We start from the raw sequence: 19,689 nt of genomic DNA on the forward strand, positions 1-19,689 counted from the left end.
ATTACATTACTGATCCTGAGTTACCTCCTGTATTATACTCCAGAGCTGCACTCACTATTCTGCTGGAGTCACAATGTACATACATTACTGATCCTGAGTTACCTCCTGTATTATACTCCAGAGCTGCACTCACTATTCTGCTGGAGTCACAATGTACATACATTACTGATCCTGAGTTACCTCCTGTATTATACTCCAGAGCTGCACTCACTATTCTGCTGGAGTCACAATGTACATACATTACTGATCCTGAGTTACCTCCTGTATTATACTCCAGAGCTGCACTCACTATTCTGCTGGAGTCACAATGTACATACATTACTGATCCTGAGTTACCTCCTGTATTATACTCCAGAGCTGCACTCACTATTCTGCTGGAGTCACAATGTACATACATTACTGATTCTGAGTTACATCCCCAGAGCTCAATATTTAGTAATCCTATGTAAAGAAGGGAATTTTGTTACTTACCGTAAATTCCTTTTCTTCTAGCTCCTATTGGGAGACCCAGACGATTGGGTGTATAGCACTGCCCTCCGGAGGCCACACAAAGCAATTACACTAAAAAGTGTAAGGCCCCTCCCCTTCTGGCTATACACCCCCAGTGGGATCACTGGCTCACCAGTTTTAGTGCAAAAGCAAGAAGGAGGAAAGCCAATAACTGGTTTAAACAAATTCACTCCGAAGATACGTCGGAGAACTGAAAACCATTCAACATGAACAACATGTGTACCCGAAAAACAACCAAAAATCCCGAAGGACAACAGGGCGGGTGCTGGGTCTCCCAATAGGAGCTAGAAGAAAAGGAATTTACGGTAAGTAACAAAATTCCCTTCTTCTTCGGCGCTCCATTGGGAGACCCAGACGATTGGGACGTCCAAAAGCTGTCCCTGGGTGGGTAAAGAAATACCTCATGTTAGAGCTGCAAAGACAGCCCTCCCCTACGGGGAGGCAACTGCCGCCTGCAGGACTCTTCTACCTAGGCTGGCGTCCGCCGAAGCATAGGTATGCACCTGATAATGTTTGGTGAAAGTGTGCAGACTCGACCAGGTGGCTGCCTGGCACACCTGTTGAGCCGTAGCCTGGTGTCGTAATGCCCAGGACGCACCCACGGCTCTGGTAGAATGGGCCTTCAGCCCTGATGGAACCGGAAGCCCAGCAGAACGGTAGGCTTCAAGAATTGGATCTTTGATCCATCGAGCCAGGGTGGCTTTGGAAGCCTGCGACCCTTTGCGCTTACCAGCGACAAGGACAAAGAGTGCATCAGAGCGGCGCAGGGGCGCCGTGCGGGAAATGTAGATTCTGAGTGCTCTCACCGGATCTAACAAATGTAAATCCTTTTCATACCGGTGAACCGGATGAGGACAAAAGGAAGGTAAGGAGATATCCTGATTAATATGAAACGAGGATACTACCTTAGGGAGAAACTCCTGAATGGGGCGCAGCACTACCTTGTCCTGGTGGACCACCAGGAAGGGAGCCTTGGATGACAGCGCTGCTAGCTCAGACACTCTCCGAAGAGACGTGATCGCTACCAGAAAGGCCACTTTCCGTGATAGTCGAGAGAGTGAAACATCCGTCAGAGACTCGAAAGGCGGCTTCTGGAGAGCAACTAGTACCCTGTTCAGATCCCATGGATCTAACGGCCGCTCGTACGGGGGGACGATATGACAAACCCCCTGCAGGAACGTGCGTACCTGCGGACGTCGTGCTAGACGCTTCTGAAAAAACACCAATAGCGCCGAGACTTGCCCTTTAAGGGAGCCGAGCGACAAGCCCTTTTCCAACCCAGATTGCAGGAAGGAAAGAAAAGTAGGCAATGCCAATGGCCAGGGGGACACTCCTTGTACAGAGCACCAGTAAAAGAAAATCTTCCACTTCCGTGGTAGATCTTAGCAGACGTGGGCGTCGTAGCCTGTCTCATGGTGGCAACGACCCCTTGGGATAATCCTGAGGACACTAGGATCTAGGACGCAATGGCCACACAGTAGGTTCAGGGCCGTAGAATTCAGATGGAAAAACGGCCCTTGGGACAGTAAGTCTGGCCGGTCTGGTAGTGCCCACGGTTGACCGACCGTGAGATGCCTGTCGCCAGAGCTCTTTGATCGTCATGAAAACCGGGACCTTGCTGTTGTGCCGATTCGTGAAACCCGTCCGGGTGCAGAGACCATTCTCCTGCGTCCACGCCCTGGTGACTGAGGAAGTCTGCTTCCCAGTTTTCTACGCCCGGGATGTGAACTGCGGATATGGTGTATGCTCTGTCTTCCACCCCTAGCAGAATCCGGCGGACTTCCTGGGAGGCTCGCCGACTGCATAGTCCGCCTTGGTGGTTGATGTCTGCCACCGCTGTGGATTGTCCGACTGAATTCGGATCTGTTTGCCTTCCAGCCACTGCAGGAAGTCTTGCAGGGCAATATACACTGCCCAGAGCTCCAGACAATTGATCTGAAGAGTGGACTCCTCTGAAGAGAGTCCTTGAACGTCTGAGAAAGGGGGACGTTCCTGTGTAGGGACATCGACTTCCCCTCCCATTAGCGAAGAATGTTCTATTGAAGTGGACGCAGATGAAACTGCGTGAAAGGGACTGCCTCTGGATGAGGTGTCTCCTTGAAGGAGAGACTGCACCCCCGTCTGTAGTGACCGCTGTTTGTCCAGTGGAAGCTTCACCATCGCTGAGAGAGTGTGAAACCCCAAGCTAAGATATGCCAGCGATTGGGTTTAACTTTGAAAAGTTGAGGACCCACCCGAAACTCTGGGAAGTCTCCAGCGCCATGTTCAGGCTGTGTTGGCATGCCTCTTAAAAGAGTGCCTTGACAGGTAGATGGTCTAAGTAAGGGATCACAGGGTGACCCTGAGAGTGCGGGAGTGGTCCCACTGCTGCCATGAACTTGGTGAAAACCCGTGGGGCTGTCGCCAGACCGAAGGGTAGGGCTACGAACCGAAGATGCTCGTCTTCAATAACGAATCGTAGCAAACGCCGGTGCTCTGGAGCAATCGGCACGTGGAGATAAGCATCCTGATGTCTATTGATGCTAGGAAATCTCCTTGAGACATTGAGGCAATGACGGAGCGGAGGGATTCCATCCGGAACCGCCTGGTTTTCACGTGCTTGTTGAGCAGTTTAAGGTCCAGAACGGAACGGAAGGAGTCGTCCTATTTTGTCACCCCGACCAGATCGGAGTAAAAAGTGTCTCTTGTTCCTGAGGAGGAACCGGGATTACGACTCCTACTGCCTGCAGAAGAGCCTCGGCTCGGCCGGTGAGGAAGTTTTTGCGACAAACTGTCTCTCACCCACCGGCCATTGACCTGTGGCAGTTAAATGTCGCTAAAGCGGGGGAGTCTGCCACCGACCGCGGACGCGGAGAGAGAGGGCTGAAAGTCATGAGGAAACCGCCTTGGTAGCGGTTCCTCCGGCTGCCTTCTCCGGGCGCGATTGAGCCCGCTAGGAACCTGCGCCCCTCTGAGCCTTTTGAGTCCTGTTGGACGAGGGCAATTGGGACGTGCCCGAGCCTGGGAAGGACCGAAACCTCGACTGTCCCTTCTCCTGATGGGTCTTGTTTGATAGCTGGGGTAAGGAAGAATCCGTACCCTTGGACAGTTGAATGATTTAATCCAACCGCTCACGAAACAGTCTGTCACCAGATAAAGGCAATCTGGTTAAGCACTTTTGTGGAAGCAGCATCTGCTCCAATCCCTTAACACTAGGAGCGTAACAACACGGAGTTGGCGGACGCCACTGACGTAGGGCTCGTAGAGTCCAGGACAGCATAAACAGCTTGAGTCGCAATGCCGACATTGCGAGGTGAAGGACGCTACTGCGGCCAAGATGTACATGTGACCGCGTCCCTCTGCGCAATACTAGCTGAAATAGCTTGGAGTGCCTCTATGGCTGCGAATGCCGGGGCAACCGACCCGCCGATAGCTTCATAGACAGATTGCAACCAGAGGGCTATCTGTCTGTCAATGGCATCTTTAAGTGAAGTCCCATCTTCCACTGCAACTATAGATCTAGCCGCAAGCCTGGAGATTGGGGGATCCACCCTTGGAGCGCTTGAGCACGTCAGGGGGGAAGAGACAACGCGTATCCTCAATACGGTTGGAGAAAACGCTTATCGGGATAAGCGTGGTGTTCCTGGACTGCTTCTCTGGAGTCAGAGTGACCAGAAAAGTACTCAATATACGCTTGAGATACCGAAATAGGGATTTCTTCTGCTGTGAAGCTGACCCCTCCACTGGAGGAGTTGAGGGAGAAATACCCAACCTTCCATTGATGGACGCTATAAGATTATTCACTATAGCGTCACCATCCGGTGTATCCGGATTGAGAGCGGTCTCAGGATCAGAGTCCTGAACAGCTACGTCTGCATCATCATACAGAGAGTACTGTGATGAAGTCGAGGGCCGTTCTTAGGGAGCTCGCTTAGGCCGTCTGGGACTGTCGTCCGTGTCAGAGCCTGCACCCTGGGATGCATGGGACCCTCCTGGAGCCATGATTTGTTTCGAAATCAGGGTGGCCAGGGGCATTCATGAAAACAAACTCTGCAGTACATGCAATCCAAGCAGCATTGAAAGCTTGTGCCTTAGCACCATTGCTGTTTGCTGCCGCTGTCTAGCCATCTAGGCGGGTAGACAGCCAAGAATAGCCCTTACAGTGCAATGTAAAGCATACAAGCATAAAGGACACATGACACTGCAGCACATGCAAGACAAGCAGCATATAGAGTCTGTGCTTTAGCACCCCTGATCTTTTGCTGCTGTTTCTAGGTCTGCATCCTGAATAGCGACCGTACAAAAGTACAACAGGACACTTCGGCATTAGTGGGTCAGCACTTTAGTTGCCGCTTACCGCCCGCACAAAAGCGGGTGTGTGGCGCCGGAATCCTGTGCTGTGCTTGTCTCCGTTTTCCCGCTCTGCGTGCCGGAATGGCTGCCGGCGTCCAGAGGAGAGGGGCGGGCCGAGGGCGTGCCCGAGACAAGAGCCGGAACCCGGCGCCCACTGTGTCTAGTGAAGGGGGCTGGAGAATGCAAATAAGGCTCCAGCCCTCGGCGCTGCTATAGAACAGCGTCTCTCCCTTTCCCTGAGTGACAGGGTGGGGGCGGGAACGAAGCGGCGCTAGGCCGCAAAAGCCGGGGACTAAAGTTAGAAGCGCCGCCGCCGTAAAAGCGCGGTCGGCGCGTCCCCGGCGCACTACAAGTCGCAGCTGCGCCGCCGCTCCAGGGGCGGTCGGCGCGGCGGTCCCCACACGTAAAGTCCCCCAGTAATCTGCAGGGACTATAAGCCCAGCGCACAGCGCTACAGTCCCCGGCGCACTAGCACACCCAGCAAGCCTGGAGTGTGCGTGGCCTGCCATACGGGGACACAGAGTACCTGAAAGTTGCAGGGCCTTGTCCCTGAACGGCACTCCCGCTCCACATCCAGCAGGTTCTATGGGTCTGTGGATGGAGCCCGGCCTCAGGGCTTGGTGGCCGGAAAGATCCCACTTCCTCAGAGCCCCTCAGGGGGATGGGGAAGGAAAACAGCATGTGGGCTCCCGCCTCCGTACCCACAATGGGTACCTCAACCTTACAAACCGCAAGTGGGGTGAGAAGGGAGCATGCTGGGGGCCCTAGTATGGGCCCTCTTTTCTTCCATCCGATATAGTCAGCAGCTGCTGCTGACTAAACAGTGGAGCTATGCGTGGATGTCTGACCTCCTTCGCACAAAGCAGAAAACTGGTGAGCCAGTGATCCCACTGGGGGTGTATAGCCAGAAGGGGAGGGGCCTTACACTTTTTAGTGTAATTGCTTTGTGTGGCCTCCGGAGGCAGTGCTATACACCCAATCGTCTGGGTCTCCCAATGGAGCGCCGAAGAAAAATAAACTCAACTGCCCCACAGATTTCAAGGAGCCCAGTGAGCTATAGGGCATGTCTGTTAATAATAAAAAGCAGAATAGTGAGTGCAGCTCTGAGGTAAAAAATGAAGTAGATAAGGTAAAATTAAGCCCGAAATATATAACATATATAAATAGCGAACACAGACTTACCTCCAAACACATAGAGCCAGTTATCAACGGTGGCAGCAGCGTGATTAGCCAGGGGAGGGGGGTGCAGGGTGCTATAGGGGCTCAGGTTCACCCAGCGCTCCTCCAGGGGCAGGAACACCCAGGTATCGTTAATCAGCCTCCCACCGGGCAGCTCCCCACCGAACAAAACCAGCGTCCCGTTCCACTCCACCGCCACGTGTGAATGCCGAGCAGCCTGCGGAGCACAGAGGGACACAAGAATAGACAGATAGGGTTATGGTGAAAAGCGAGAGGGGGAGCGCAATAAGTCAGTACACCCTAGAGCAATGCATATTGGGAGTCGTAGGAACATCATGAAGTCGAAGCGACTGATGCAACCAGATTTCAAGCTAAAAACTGCATGCATTATTAAAAAGATCTATGCGGCCTGATGAGACTGGTGTACTTACTAAGAACACCTATTACAGAATGGCTGTGTAATTCTGATATGAAGATGTGTATTATATAAATCCAGCTCTACCCACACTTATAAAATGCTTCATTTAACCCCTTCAGGTCCATTTTTCATTTTCCCACTTTTGTTTTATCCTCCCCGTCTACCGAGAAACATCACTTTTCCATCCACACAGCCATAAGAAGGGCTCATTTTTTTGGAGCTCTGACTTCTGATGCAGAAGTTATCAGAGCTGGAGTACCTCCTATTAGTGATTAAACAGCAGCGACCGGAGCTAGCTCTGATTGCTGCTGTCAGAGGTACGAGCTGGCTGTATAACACAGCTAGCACCTGATCCCACTCCATACATCTGTGTGGGAGCTTGTTGTTTTGAGATATGACTTCTGATGCAGAAATTATCGGAGCTGGAGTACCTCCTTTTAGTGATTAAACATCAGCGACTGGAGCTAGCTCAGATTGCTGCTGTCGGAGGTAGGTGCTGGCTGTATAGCACAACCGGCACCTGATCCCACTCCATATCCATATATCCGTATGGGGGATTGTTTTTTGCGATATGGCTTCTGATGCAGAAGTTATCATTGCGGGAGAACATTATTTTAATGATTAAACATCAGCGACCGGAGCTAGCTCTGATTGCTGCTGTCCGAGGTAGGTGCTGGCTGTATGACACAACCGACACCTCATCCTGCTCCATACTGCCATACGTTGGCTTGGTTTTTTGAGATACGGCTTCTGATGCAGAAGTTATCATTGCTGGAGTACCTTCTATTAGTGACTAAACAGCAGCGACCAGAGCTAATTCAGATTGCTGCTGTCAGAGGTAGGAGCTGGATGTATAACACAACCGTCACCTGATCCCACTCCATACATCTGTGTGGGGGATTGTTGCTTTGAGATATGACTTCTGATGCAGAAGTTATCAGAGCTGGAGTATCTCCTTTTAGTGATTAAACATCAGCGACCGGAGCTAGCTCGGATTGCTGCTATCACAGATAGGAGCTGGCTGTATAACACAACCGTCACCTGATCCCACTCCATACATCTGTGTGGGGGATTGTTGCTTTGAGATATGACTTCTGATGCAGAAGTTATCAGAGCTGGAGTATCTCCTTTTAGTGGTTAAATATCAGCTACCAGAGCTTGCTCGGATTGCTGCTGTTGGATGTATAACACAGCCAGCACCTGATCCCACTCCATACATCTGTGTGGGGGATTGTTGCTTTGAGATATGACTTCTGATGCAGAAGTTATCAGAGCATGAGTATCTCCTTTTAGTGATTAAATATCAGCTACCAGAGCTTGCTCGGATTGCTGCTGTTGGATGTATAACACAGCCAGCACCTAATCCCATTCCATACATTTGTACCTGACATCATACGTCAGGTAGTTTAATATCGTGAAAATATACTTTCAAATAGCCTTTCTGACATGGATTTTCAAAGTAAGTACACCAGTCCCATCAGTTCTACTTAATAACATATATTGTGAAATCTGGTGACAGAACCGATTCATCGAGTCTTCACATGAGAAGTAAGACGTACCGGGCTGGGGGAAAACCTTTTTCTTTCCCATGTATTTGCCGTAAAGTTATAAATGGCCATGTCCTGTAGAGCGGAATTAAGATCCAGACCTAAGAGGGAAAAAAAGTGACTCCATTAATATTAGTACTAGAAAATGAGTGAATCGAGTTATAGGAGCCTTGTCCAGTGGCCACGTTAGTAGTCCACGTGGGCCGGTGGGAGTCCTGAGAACCGCGTCCTACCCGCCAGCACCACGATTCTTCTGATGTGTCACACCGCAACGATGACGCTGATCAAGAGAGGAGCCGGGGATGCCGCAAGGTAGGAGGTGGTCCATAGGGCTCCAGTCTCTTAGCCGTGGACTACTCACGTGGCCAACTGATTAAAATCTATCCGCTCATCTCTAATCAACACCCGTCATCCCTCAACCCTTCAAAATGATCGCTCACCTCCAAAAATATAAAGTGCATTGGTCGGGGACAGGAAGGCTCCGGCAGCAGCAGTGCGGGGTGTAAAGGACGGGTCCTGGCTGCTCACGTTGTACCACGTCCCAGAACCCTGGTTGTCAGTCAGTGACAAGTCGCAGCGTTCTCCGATGTATCCCGGAAAACAGACGCAGCGTTGAGTTTCCTAAAATGGAGAGAATACGGTCACCTTTAGGATACATGCCCTTCAAGCCAGGACATGCTGGGAGACTAGTCCGTACACTAGCTTTATCCGTGGTACCTGGTTACATGTTCCATGGTGCACGTGGCAGTACGTGCTACAATCCGGGGTCTGACAGCCGTCTCCGCTCCAGCCGGGGTCGCACTCACACTGGGCGTTCTCCTGGCAAATCCCGTGTCCGGAGCAGCCTTGCGGGCACAAGGAGAAGCTGTACGTGGCGTTAAACCCCAGCAGGTTGTAATTGGCGTCGCTAAAGAGGTGAAGGAGCATCTGCAAGAAATAGGGTTACACAAGGAATTTGTCCATCATGCACAGTAATCATTCTGCGCAACAGACGAGAAATGGCCGACATAATGGGGCATAATGAATTTCAATATGCCTGATCCTTTATTCCCAAGTCGGCGCCTGAACGATGGCAGCAGTTAATACCCAAACATGTGTTAAGTGGCTGTGTATGTCTATGGTGGGCAGAGAAGGAGTGGTCACACACACTTGAGAGTGGTCGGGTGAAGGCCCTTTTGTCCTAATCCAGGGTTCAATCTGGTCCTTCACTTCTTCTCCCAGTATCCTTGGCGCTTCTGGTGCTTTATACTCCCCACAACGTCATGATGTTGCAGCTCCTAGTAAGAGCCAGAGTCGCCCAGGACACCAGGCACCACCGGTGAGAATCACACTGGACCAGGGCGGCATGAATCAAACCGATCATCTCTAGCCAACAGCTACTAAATGCTTATGCCAACTCCTTAAAGAGGTTGTCCAAGACTTTAATATTGATAACCTATCTTTAAGATGGGTCATCAATGTATGTCCAGTCCGGGTGCGACACACAGCACTGCGGCTGATCAGCTGTGCCTGGTCTACCGTCAACGGCAGAGTACTGCACTTTCGCCCCCCTATTGATTCGAATAGGGGGCAGATATTCAGTATCAGGCTGCAGCCACTAAATAGTTGATGGAGCTGTGTGGTGCAGGTCTGCAACGGAGTCATTCAGTCCGGCCCAGGTACCGGGAACAGCTGTTTGCCGGAGGTTCCAGGTGTCACAACCCCACCAGTCAGGCGAGGGACGGGCCGTCAGGCGAGGGACGGGCCGTCAGGCGAGGGACGGCCCGTCAGGCGAGGGACGGCCCGTCAGGCGAGGGACGGCCCGTCAGGCGAGGGACGGCCCGTCAGGCGAGGGACGGCCCGTCAGGCGAGGGACGGGCCGTCAGGAGAGGGACGGGCCGTCAGGAGAGGGACGGGCCGTCAGGAGAGGGACGGGCCGTCAGGAGAGGGACGGGCCGTCAGGAGAGGGACGGGCCGTCAGGAGAGGGACGGGCCGTCAGGAGAGGGACGGGCCGTCAGGAGAGGGACGGGCCGTCAGGAGAGGGACGGGCCGTCAGGAGAGGGACGGGCCGTCAGGCGAGGGAAGTTATGGCAACCCCTTTAAAGACAGGTCGTCAGTTATCTGGTCCGAGTGAACCCCATTTAGGATAGTGGGGTAGCACAATAAAAAGAAGAGATTACCCTCTTTGTAGGTCATGAAGTGCCCAATGTGTCATACCTTTCCAGACGTGGCCTCCAGGGTTGGGGGCAAGCTGCTGCCACTCAGGCTGGCCAGGAGGCGGTCGCTGTACGAGTCTCCATCATATACAAACAGGTAGTCGTAGGTACATTCAGTGTCCATGAAGAGGAATCGCAGCAGCACGCGGTAATTGCTGTCCGGAGCTACAAGAAAGAACAAGAACAAAGGCTGAACGGCAGGAAAAGCTGAGCATACCCGCCATGATGTGAGGCAGCGGTCACACCATGCAGAGGGGAATACAGCACGTGAGCAAGTGCACAGTATCCGTAAGACCCTCCGAGGAAGACATGGTCAGAGATTGTCAGGAATTCGATCTGAGCTGTTGTGTATGAATACGGGGTCCCTCCGGCCGCTCCTCACAGGTCACCCACCTTCTATCAGCCATTCACAGTTGCCATTCACTGAATAGTTCCCGGGGCCATCACTGACAAATCCTGGAAAACTGCGGAGAACTGTGCGCTGCCCCTTACAATCACCGGACGACGCAATGCCAGCCCGAGATAACACCAGGAGAAAGAGCTGCCAGCCGCACACCCAGAAGCCGGCATGGCCTCCCATTTCTGTACCACATTCCTGGGAGCGAACCTGGAATCAAGAAGAGAGTAATTCAATGCTGAAATGTACATTACATTACTTCTCCTGTATTATACTCCATAGCTGCACTCACTATTCTGCTGGTGGAGTCACTGTGTACATACAATACATTACTGATCCAGAGTTACCTCCTGTATTATACTCCAGAGCTGCACTCACTATTCTGCTGCTGCAGTCACTGTGTACATACATTACATTACTGATCCTGAGTTACCTCCTGTATTATACTCCAGAGCTGCACTCACTATTCTGCTGGTGGAGTCACTGTGTACATACATTACATTACTCATCCTGAGTTACCTCCTGTATTATACTCCAGAGCTGCACTCACTATTCTGCTGGTGGAGTCACTGTGTACATACAATACATTACTGATCCAGAGTTACCTCCTGTATTATACTCCAGAGCTGCACTCACTATTCTGCTGCTGCAGTCACTGTGTACATACATTACATTACTGATCCTGAGTTACCTCCTGTATTATACTCCAGAGCTGCACTCACTATTCTGCTGGTGGAGTCACTGTGTACATACAATACATTACTGATCCAGAGTTACCTCCTGTATTATACTCCAGAGCTGCACTCACTATTCTGCTGGTGCAGTCACTGTGTACATACATTACATTACTGATCCTGAGTTACCTCCTGTATTATACTCCAGAGCTGCACTCACTATTCTGCTGGTGGAGTCACTGTGTACATACAATACATTACTGATCCAGAGTTACCTCCTGTATTATACTCCAGAGCTGCACTCACTATTCTGCTGGTGCAGTCACTGTGTGCATACATTACTGATCCTGCGTTACATCCTGTATTATACTCCAGAGCTGCACTCACTATTCTGCTGGTGCAGTCACTGTGTACATACATTACATTACTGATCCTGAGTTACCTCCTGTATTATACTCCAGAGCTGCACTCACTATTCTGCTGGTGCAGTCACTGTGTACATACATTACATTACTGATCCTGAGTTACCTCCTGTATTATACTCCAGAGCTGCACTCACTATTCTGCTGGTGCAGTCACTGTGTACATACATTACATTACTGATCCTGAGTTACCTCCTGTATTATACTCCAGAGCTGCACTCACTATTCTGCTGGTGCAGTCACTGTGTACATACATTACATTACTGATCCTGAGTTATATCCTGTATTATACTCCAGAGCTGCACTCACTATTCTGCTGGTGCAGTCACTGTGTACATACATTACTGATCCTGAGTTACCTCCTGTATTATACTCCAGAGCTGCACTCACTATTCTGCTGGTGCAGTCACTGTGTATATATATTACTGATCCTGTGCTGATCCTGAGTTACCCCCTTATTATACCCCAGAGCTGCACTCACTATTCTGCTGGTACAGTCACTATGTACATACATTACATTACTGATCCTGAGTTACATCCTGTATTATACTCCAGAGCTGCACTCACTATTCTGCTGGTGCAGTCACTGTGTACATACATTACTGATCCTGAGTTACCTCCTGTATTATACTCCAGAGCTGCACTCACTATTCTGCTGGTGCAGTCACTGTGTACATACATTACTGATCCTGTACTGATCCTGAGTTACATCTACTATTAATATTATACTCCAGAGCTGCACTCACTATTATGCTGGTGCAGTTACTGTGGAGTATAATACTGGATAAGTAAGTAATGTATGGATGTACACAGTGACTGCACCAGCAGAATAGTGAGTGCAGCTCTGGAGTATAATACAGGAGGTAACTCAGGATCAGTAATGTAAGGTATGTACACAGTGACTGCACCAGCAGAATAGTGAGTGCAGCTCTGGAGTATAATACAGGAGGTAACTCAGGATCAGTAATGTAATGTATGTACACAGTGACTGCACCAGCAGAATAGTGAGTGCAGCTCTGGAGTATAATACAGGAGGTAACTCAGGATCAGTAATGTAATGTATGTACACAGTCACTGCACCAGCAGAATAGTGAGTGCAGCTCTGGAGTATAATACAGGAGGTAACTCAGGATCAGTAATGTAATGTATGTACACAGTGACTGCACCAGCAGAATAGTGAGTGCAGCTCTGGAGTATAATGCAGAATAAGGTACATGTCAAGTAAATAATTTTCATAATAAATATAGAGACTTTATTCCGCAGACTGGAATACACAAATAATAAAATCCTTGTAGCACAGTAACTGATTCTCAGGTCATGCAGAGTGTAATGATTCTCGTCTTAGATGGAAATTAATCATTTACAAATTTCACTTCATAACAAATCATCACCAGGAGACAGCGGCCATGACCCTCACATTGCTCGGTGCCCGGCGGCTACTCCTGCCGTCACAAACAGCAATTCAAAGCCTCATAATGAAGCCTCGCAAACTGGGGCAACAATATGGCGAGGATGTGCCATCGCTCTATGATCAGTGCAGGTCCCCCCCACCCCGGATCTCCACCCATACAGCCCGGGCCCAGCATTGTCTGTAGATATATACTTCACCCTATTTATAGGGAGTGACATGCCTCATAGCGGCACTGCAGATATGAGCTCATCAATAATGTACGCTCAGCCGACTGCTTCTGCCCCTTGTTACCGCAATCTATGAAACACTAATTATTCGCGTGCGGCTTCACGCACCCGAGGTTCATGGTCCATGTATGGACTTGAAGTCATGGAGCGGCCGTGAGTTGTGCGTCTCTTCAGGTGTGTGGTGCCCGAATGGATCACCTTTGGTTAGTTGGGATCTAAATGCTCAGAACACATCGACCACTAAACCAAAGAGCAGAAGTGCCAAGCCAAGTGCTGCTCACTTCTGGGATGTGTCTTCAGCGTTGAAATAGAGCAGCTCGTTCTGGTTAGTTGGGATCCAAGTGCTGAGAACCCACTGATCATTAAACAAAAGAGCAGAAGTGCCAAGCCAAGTGCTGCTCACTTCTGGAATCTATCTTCAGCGTTGAAGGAGAGCAGCTCGTTCTAGTTAGTTGGGATCCAAGTGCTCAGAACCCACTGATCATTAAACAAAAGAGCACAAGTGCCAAGCAAAGTGCTGCTCACTTCTGGGATCTGTCTTCAGCGTTGAAGGAGAGCAGCTCGTTCTGGTTAGTTGGATCCAAGTGCTGAGAACCCACTGATCATTAAACAAAAGAGCACAAGTGCCAAACCAAGTGCTGCTCACTTCTGGGATCTCTCTTCAGTCAGTGTTGAAGGAGAGCAGCTTGTTCTGATTAGTTAGGATCCAAGTGCTCAGAACCCACTGATCATTAAACAAAAGAGCAGAAGTGTCAAGCCAAGTGCTGCTCACTTCTGGGATCTCTCTTCAGTGTTTAAGGAGAGCAGCTTGTTCTGATTAGTTGGGATCCAAGTGCTCAGAACCCACTGATCATTAAACAAAAGAGCACAAGTGCCAAGCAAAGTGCTGCTCACTTCTGGGATCTGTCTTCAGCGTTGAAGGAGAGCAGTTAGTTCTGGTTAGTTGGATCCAAGTGCTGAGAACCCACTGATCATTAAACAAAAGAGCAGAAGTGCCAAGCCAAGTCCTGCTCACTTCTGAGATGTGTCTTCAGTGATGGAGGCGAGTAGCTCGTTCTGGTTAGTTGGGATCCAAGTGCTAAGAACCCACCAATCATTAAACAAAAGAGCAGAAGTGCCAAGCCAAGTGCTGCTCACTTCTGGGATTTTTCTTCGATGCTGGAGGAGAGCAGCTCATCCAGGTTAGTTGGGATCCAAGTGCTGAGAGCCAACCAATCATTAAACGAAAGAGCAGAAGTGCCAAGCCAAATGCTGCTCACTACAAGGATCTGTCTATAGTGTTGGAAGAGAGCAGCACTTGGCTCCGATCTTCTGCTTTTATATTTTATCAGTTGGAGAAGGGTCCCATCCGTTAATCAAAAACTTCTGACTTGCCTCTCTGACATATCAAACTATTTTCGAAAAGTAGAGTTACTCCTTAACTTATTAGGTTTAAAGTGCGGGTGATGGAGCTGATTTTGGCAGCCGTCTGTGTACAGCGGTGTCACACGTCTACTCCAAAAGGTAGATTTTTGGGGACATTTCAAGGTGAAGGTATTTAAGGTGTATGGTCGCCCTCAAGTATATAAACTGTCTCACATGTAATAGAAACATCTCGGAATTTTACATAATAGGGGATCCGTAGAGCGGCCGCTCAGGCTTCATCTCTGAGAACCCGCCGTCTCTGGATGATCTGGACAGCGATACAGTGCATTGGAGTGCGGCATTTCCGCCAGATCAGCGCTCCGTTATGGGGTCTTCAGCAAAAAAGACCCCCCTCATTTAAGGTGTATTATATGCCTGTTGCATTACAAAAGGTAAGATTTGTGACATCTCTGCACAAGAATAAGGATTTCATTTTTCCTTGTTTGCAGGTCTGCATCAACAATGTCACTTTCAACACTTCATGACCGCTGCAGACAATCACTGCTTCTGTGTTTTTGAGCCATCCAGCTCGAAATCTTCCCTGATTCTCTTCAGCGGTGAAGTGTTCACATCCTACAAAACCCATTGTGGAGTCGCAGAAGCTGGAGCAATATCACGTAAAAAAACGTCGGCAGAACCAAAATGCACAGAGTTTTTGTTACAATGTATCGGTCATCCACTCTGATCCTGTGGTTACCAATCAGTGGTGCATAAGCCGCATGAGTATCAAGGCTGTATGCCCAGGCGAGTGATACTCACGGTATGAGTGCCCAAAGGGCCATTTTTACTTGTTAGGTGGGCACTCAGGATATTACTAATTTATAAGGGGGGCACTGAGACAATTATTTTATATGAAGGCATTGGGGCAATAATTTTTTACAAGGGGGCAAAGGGGATATTATCTCATTATAAGATGGTATGGGGCAATCGCTACTTCACTGGGGGGGTCACCGGTGCTATAATTACTTAATAAGCGGGCACTGGGGCAATTATTTTTAGAAGATGGCAAGGGGCAATTATTATTTTATAAGAGGACAGGGGGCTACTTGTTTCCTTTTGAGGGTGCAATCATTACTTTCCAAGCGGACGCCGGGGCTCTCGCTACTTTCCGAGGGGACGCCGGGGCTCTCGCTACTTTCCAAGGGGACGCCGGGGCTCTCGCTACTTTCCAAGGGGACGCCGGGGCTCTCGCTACTTTCCAAGGGGACGCCGGGGCTCTCGCTACTTTCCAAGGGGACGCCGGGGCTCTCGCTACTTTACAAGGGGACGCCGGGGCTCTCGCTACTTTACAAGGGGACGCCGGGGCTCTCGCTACTTTCCAAGGGGACGCCGGGGCTCTCGCTACTTTCCAAGGGGACGCCGGGGCTCTCGCTACTTTCCAAGGGGACGCCGGGGCTCTCGCTACTTTCCAAGGGGACGCCAGGGCTCTCGCTACTTTCCAAGGGGACGCCGGGGCTCTCGCTACTTTCCAAGGGGACGCCGGGGCTCTCGCTACTTTCCAAGGGGACGACGGGGCTCTCGCTACTTTCCAAGCGGACGCCGGGGCTCTCGCTACTTTCCAAGCGGACGCCGGGGCTCTCGCTACTTTCCAAGCGGACGCCGGGGCTCTCGCTACTTTCCAAGCGGACGCCGGGGCTCTCGCTACTTTCCAAGGGGACGCCGGGGCTCTCGCTACTTTCCAAGGGGACGCCGGGGCTCTCGCTACTTTCCAAGGGGACGCCGGGGCTCTCGCTACTTTCCAAGGGGACGCCGGGGCTCTCGCTACTTTCCAAGGGGACGCCGGGGCTCTCGCTACTTTCCAAGGGGACGCCGGGGCTCTCGCTACTTTCCAAGGGGACGCCGGGGCTCTCGCTACTTTCCAAGGGGACGCCGGGGCTCTCGCTACTTTCCAAGGGGACGCCGGGGCTCTCGCTACTTTACAAGGGGTCTACGGGGCTCTCGCTACTTTACAAGGGGTCGACGGGGCTCTCGCTACTTTCCAAGCGGACGCCGGGGCTCTCGCTACTTTCCAAGGGGACGCCGGGGCTCTCGCTACTTTCCAAGGGGACGCCGGGGCGCTCGCTACTTTACAAGGGGACGCCGGGGCTCTCGCTACTTTACAAGGGGTCGACGGGGCTCTCGCTACTTTACAAGGGGTCGACGGGGCTCTCGCTACTTTACAAGGGGTCGACGGGGCTCTCGCTACTTTACAAGGGGTCGACGGGGCTCTCGCTACTTTACAAGGGGTCGACGGGGCTCTCGCTACTTTACAAGGGATCACCGGGGCTATCAATCCTTAACAAGGGGTCACCGGGACTATCATTCCTTAATAAGGGGTCACCGGGGCTATCGTTCCTTAACAAGGGGTCACCGGTGCTATCATTCCTTAACAAGGGGTCACCGAGGCTATTATTACTTAATAAGGGGTCACCGGGGCTATCATTCCTTAATAAGGGGTCACCGGGGCTATCATTCCTTAATAAGGGGTCACCGGGGCTATCATTCCTTAATAAGGGGTCACCGTGGCAAATTACTTAATAAGGGGATACCGGGACAATCATTGTTTAATAAGGGGTCACCGGGACTATCATTACTTAATAAGGGGTCACCGGGACTATTACTTAATAAGGGGTCACCGGGGCTATCATTACTTAATAAGGGGTCACCGGGGCTATCATTACTTAATAAGGGGTCACAGGGACTATTACTTAATAAGGGGTCACCGGGACTATTACTTAATAAGGGGACACCGGGGCTATCATTCCTTAATAAGGGGTCACCGGCACCATTATTACTTAATAAGGGGGGACAAGAATAACGTAACGTTCCAATATATCGATACGTTGCCTACTATCTGGGGAGCGCGGCGCGGTTTCGTTCTGTGACATAGTTTCACAGCGCTGCTAAGCCTGGCTGGGATTTGTAGTGCATATAATGCATAATTTGCACTTTAGAGCCGTGCAACGGTCCAGACCGCCGTGAACAATCCCCGTATTAGAGTCACCATCATCAAATTCTGCAATTTCTCCATCGAAACGCTTAAAAATGCAAATGCTGCACTATATGCACTACAACTCCCAGCGTGCCCAGCCAGCCTGAGCATGCAATAGAATTGAGATCAACAACAACAAAACAAATAACTAGGATACAGTGTTCTTCCAAGGCTTGCTGGTATTTATAGTCCCTCCACATCTGGAGTGTCACTCATAAAGCTGCAATGCATATGCAGAGGGGATAACCCAAAAATGAGGGAAACGCATCAGGAAAGCCGCATCCGGCACAATACACTCACCTCCTTCTCCTCGATCCGCTATCTGCAGCTGTGGTCACCTGCGAACCGGAAGCAAAACTCGCAGGAGAAAGGAGGAGGTCAGCGAAACCGGAAGCTGGAGCACGGGATAGGACACGCCCACTGCATGGGAAAACCGTGACGTCACGCAATATATAAGAGCGCGCACTTCGTGACAGAGCGGTCAGTCGCCTCAGGACGCGTCGCGATTGTACCGCAGGTCTCAATGTGTGCCCGTATATCCAGTGTAGCTTTGGCACTGACTGTTTTTAATAACCTGCATGATATACGGTTGCTAGGGAGATTATGACTGGTTTTTTTCACAATTTTGCTAGTCTATTAACTCTTCTACAGCCGTTAGTATTGGTTTGTAATAGCCATGAGATGATTTTTACCGGCAAATCGACTTTCCTGTCGTATGATAATTAGCCGTAACGCATTGCGCCAAATTGTAGGGCTGTTCAATGTCTTCCTACTTTAGGACGTAATATAATAATAATTCACTTATATAGTGCCATTAATTCCATAGCGCTCTCTGTCCCCATTGGGGCTCACAATCTAAATTCCCTATTAGTATAGACATTAACCCCTTCACAATGTAGGACATATATGTACGTCCTAGGTTACCCACCCGCTGTGATCCCAGGGTAATCCCTGCACGTGTCTGCTTATCTAATCAACAGACATGTGCGGCTAATAGGCGCGGGTAGACCAGAGAGCCGCCCTCACCTGTTCACCCCTTAAATTGTGCTGTCAAACTATGACAGCACTACTAAGGCTGCTTTCACACATCCGGTTTGAGCTGTGCGGCTCAATCCGGCTGTGAAACCTATGCAACGGATGCGGTGAAAACACCGCATCCTTTGCATAAGTTTTCTACATGCGGCCCGTTCGTTTTTTACCGCTTGCGGCATGCTACTGAGCATGTGCAGTGGCAAAAAATGCATGCGGCGGCCGGATGCGGTTTTTACCGCATCCGGCATCCATAGGGATGCATTGAGAAAAGCGCCGCATCGGCCGAATGCGGCGCAATGCGTTTTTTTTTGCCGCACAAAAAAAGTGCCAGGCAACGTTCCATCCGGCCGCCGCATAGGCTAAATCTGCCGCATGCGGCAAAAACCGGACCGAACGCAAAGCCATGCGGCACTAATTAAAGTCTATGCAGGAAAAACGCAACCGGCAGCAAAAAAAAACCGGTTGCGTTTTTCCTGCAAAGTGCCGGATTGTGCCGCATAGCAAAAAACGGAGGTGTGAAAGCAGCCTAATGCACTCCGGCGGAGACCGCAGTGTTCCCCACCATCATTGGCAGCCCTGTGACACAACCATGGGTTGCCATGGCAGCGTGGGGTCCGATGATGACCTCTGTTCCTTCCGTGATGTGTTTCCTGTAGTGATGGGCAGTCCGGCTCTTTTTGGTGATCCGGTTCCCATGGCTCCGCTCACCATAAAGAGTCAGCTCGTTCTTGGCTCGCTATTAAATATGTGTTCAGCCCAGGTGAACACATATTTAGGATTATATTAACGTGGGCTGAAACCCTGCCCACCCGCAGCTAAACCCCGCCCACTTGCAACTGCAACTAGCCAATTCAATTGTTGCGTGGGCGGGGTTTTGTTCAGGTGGGCAGGGTTTTGTCTACTGAACACTGGAGTTTTACGCCCAGTGAGAGCCATTTAGAGAATTCAGTGTCTCTCACTGGGGATCTG

The 19,689-nt window shown here is 50.5% G+C and overlaps 1 protein-coding gene across 1 annotated transcript in view; it reads right to left on the reverse strand.

The window, feature by feature from the left end:
• The window catches only part of MEGF8 (multiple EGF like domains 8), an 89,413-nt gene extending 71,362 nt beyond the window's left edge, over positions 1-18,051 (reverse strand). Inside the window, exons 1-7 of the mRNA XM_075328009.1 lie at positions 17,989-18,051; positions 10,576-10,789; positions 10,184-10,347; positions 8,704-8,913; positions 8,427-8,607; positions 7,999-8,087; positions 6,025-6,238 (exon numbers count right to left, since the gene is read on the reverse strand). Coding sequence (XP_075184124.1) covers positions 6,025-6,238; positions 7,999-8,087; positions 8,427-8,607; positions 8,704-8,913; positions 10,184-10,347; positions 10,576-10,762 — 1,045 coding nt within the window. The 5' untranslated portion in view covers positions 10,763-10,789; positions 17,989-18,051. The remainder of the gene's footprint in view (positions 1-6,024; positions 6,239-7,998; positions 8,088-8,426; positions 8,608-8,703; positions 8,914-10,183; positions 10,348-10,575; positions 10,790-17,988) is intronic.
• Positions 18,052-19,689: the final 1,638 nt, after the last annotated feature.

The sequence above is a fragment of the Anomaloglossus baeobatrachus genome, chromosome 11, assembly GCF_048569485.1.
Source record: "Anomaloglossus baeobatrachus isolate aAnoBae1 chromosome 11, aAnoBae1.hap1, whole genome shotgun sequence".
NCBI classification, from domain to species: Eukaryota; Metazoa; Chordata; class Amphibia; order Anura; family Aromobatidae; genus Anomaloglossus; species Anomaloglossus baeobatrachus.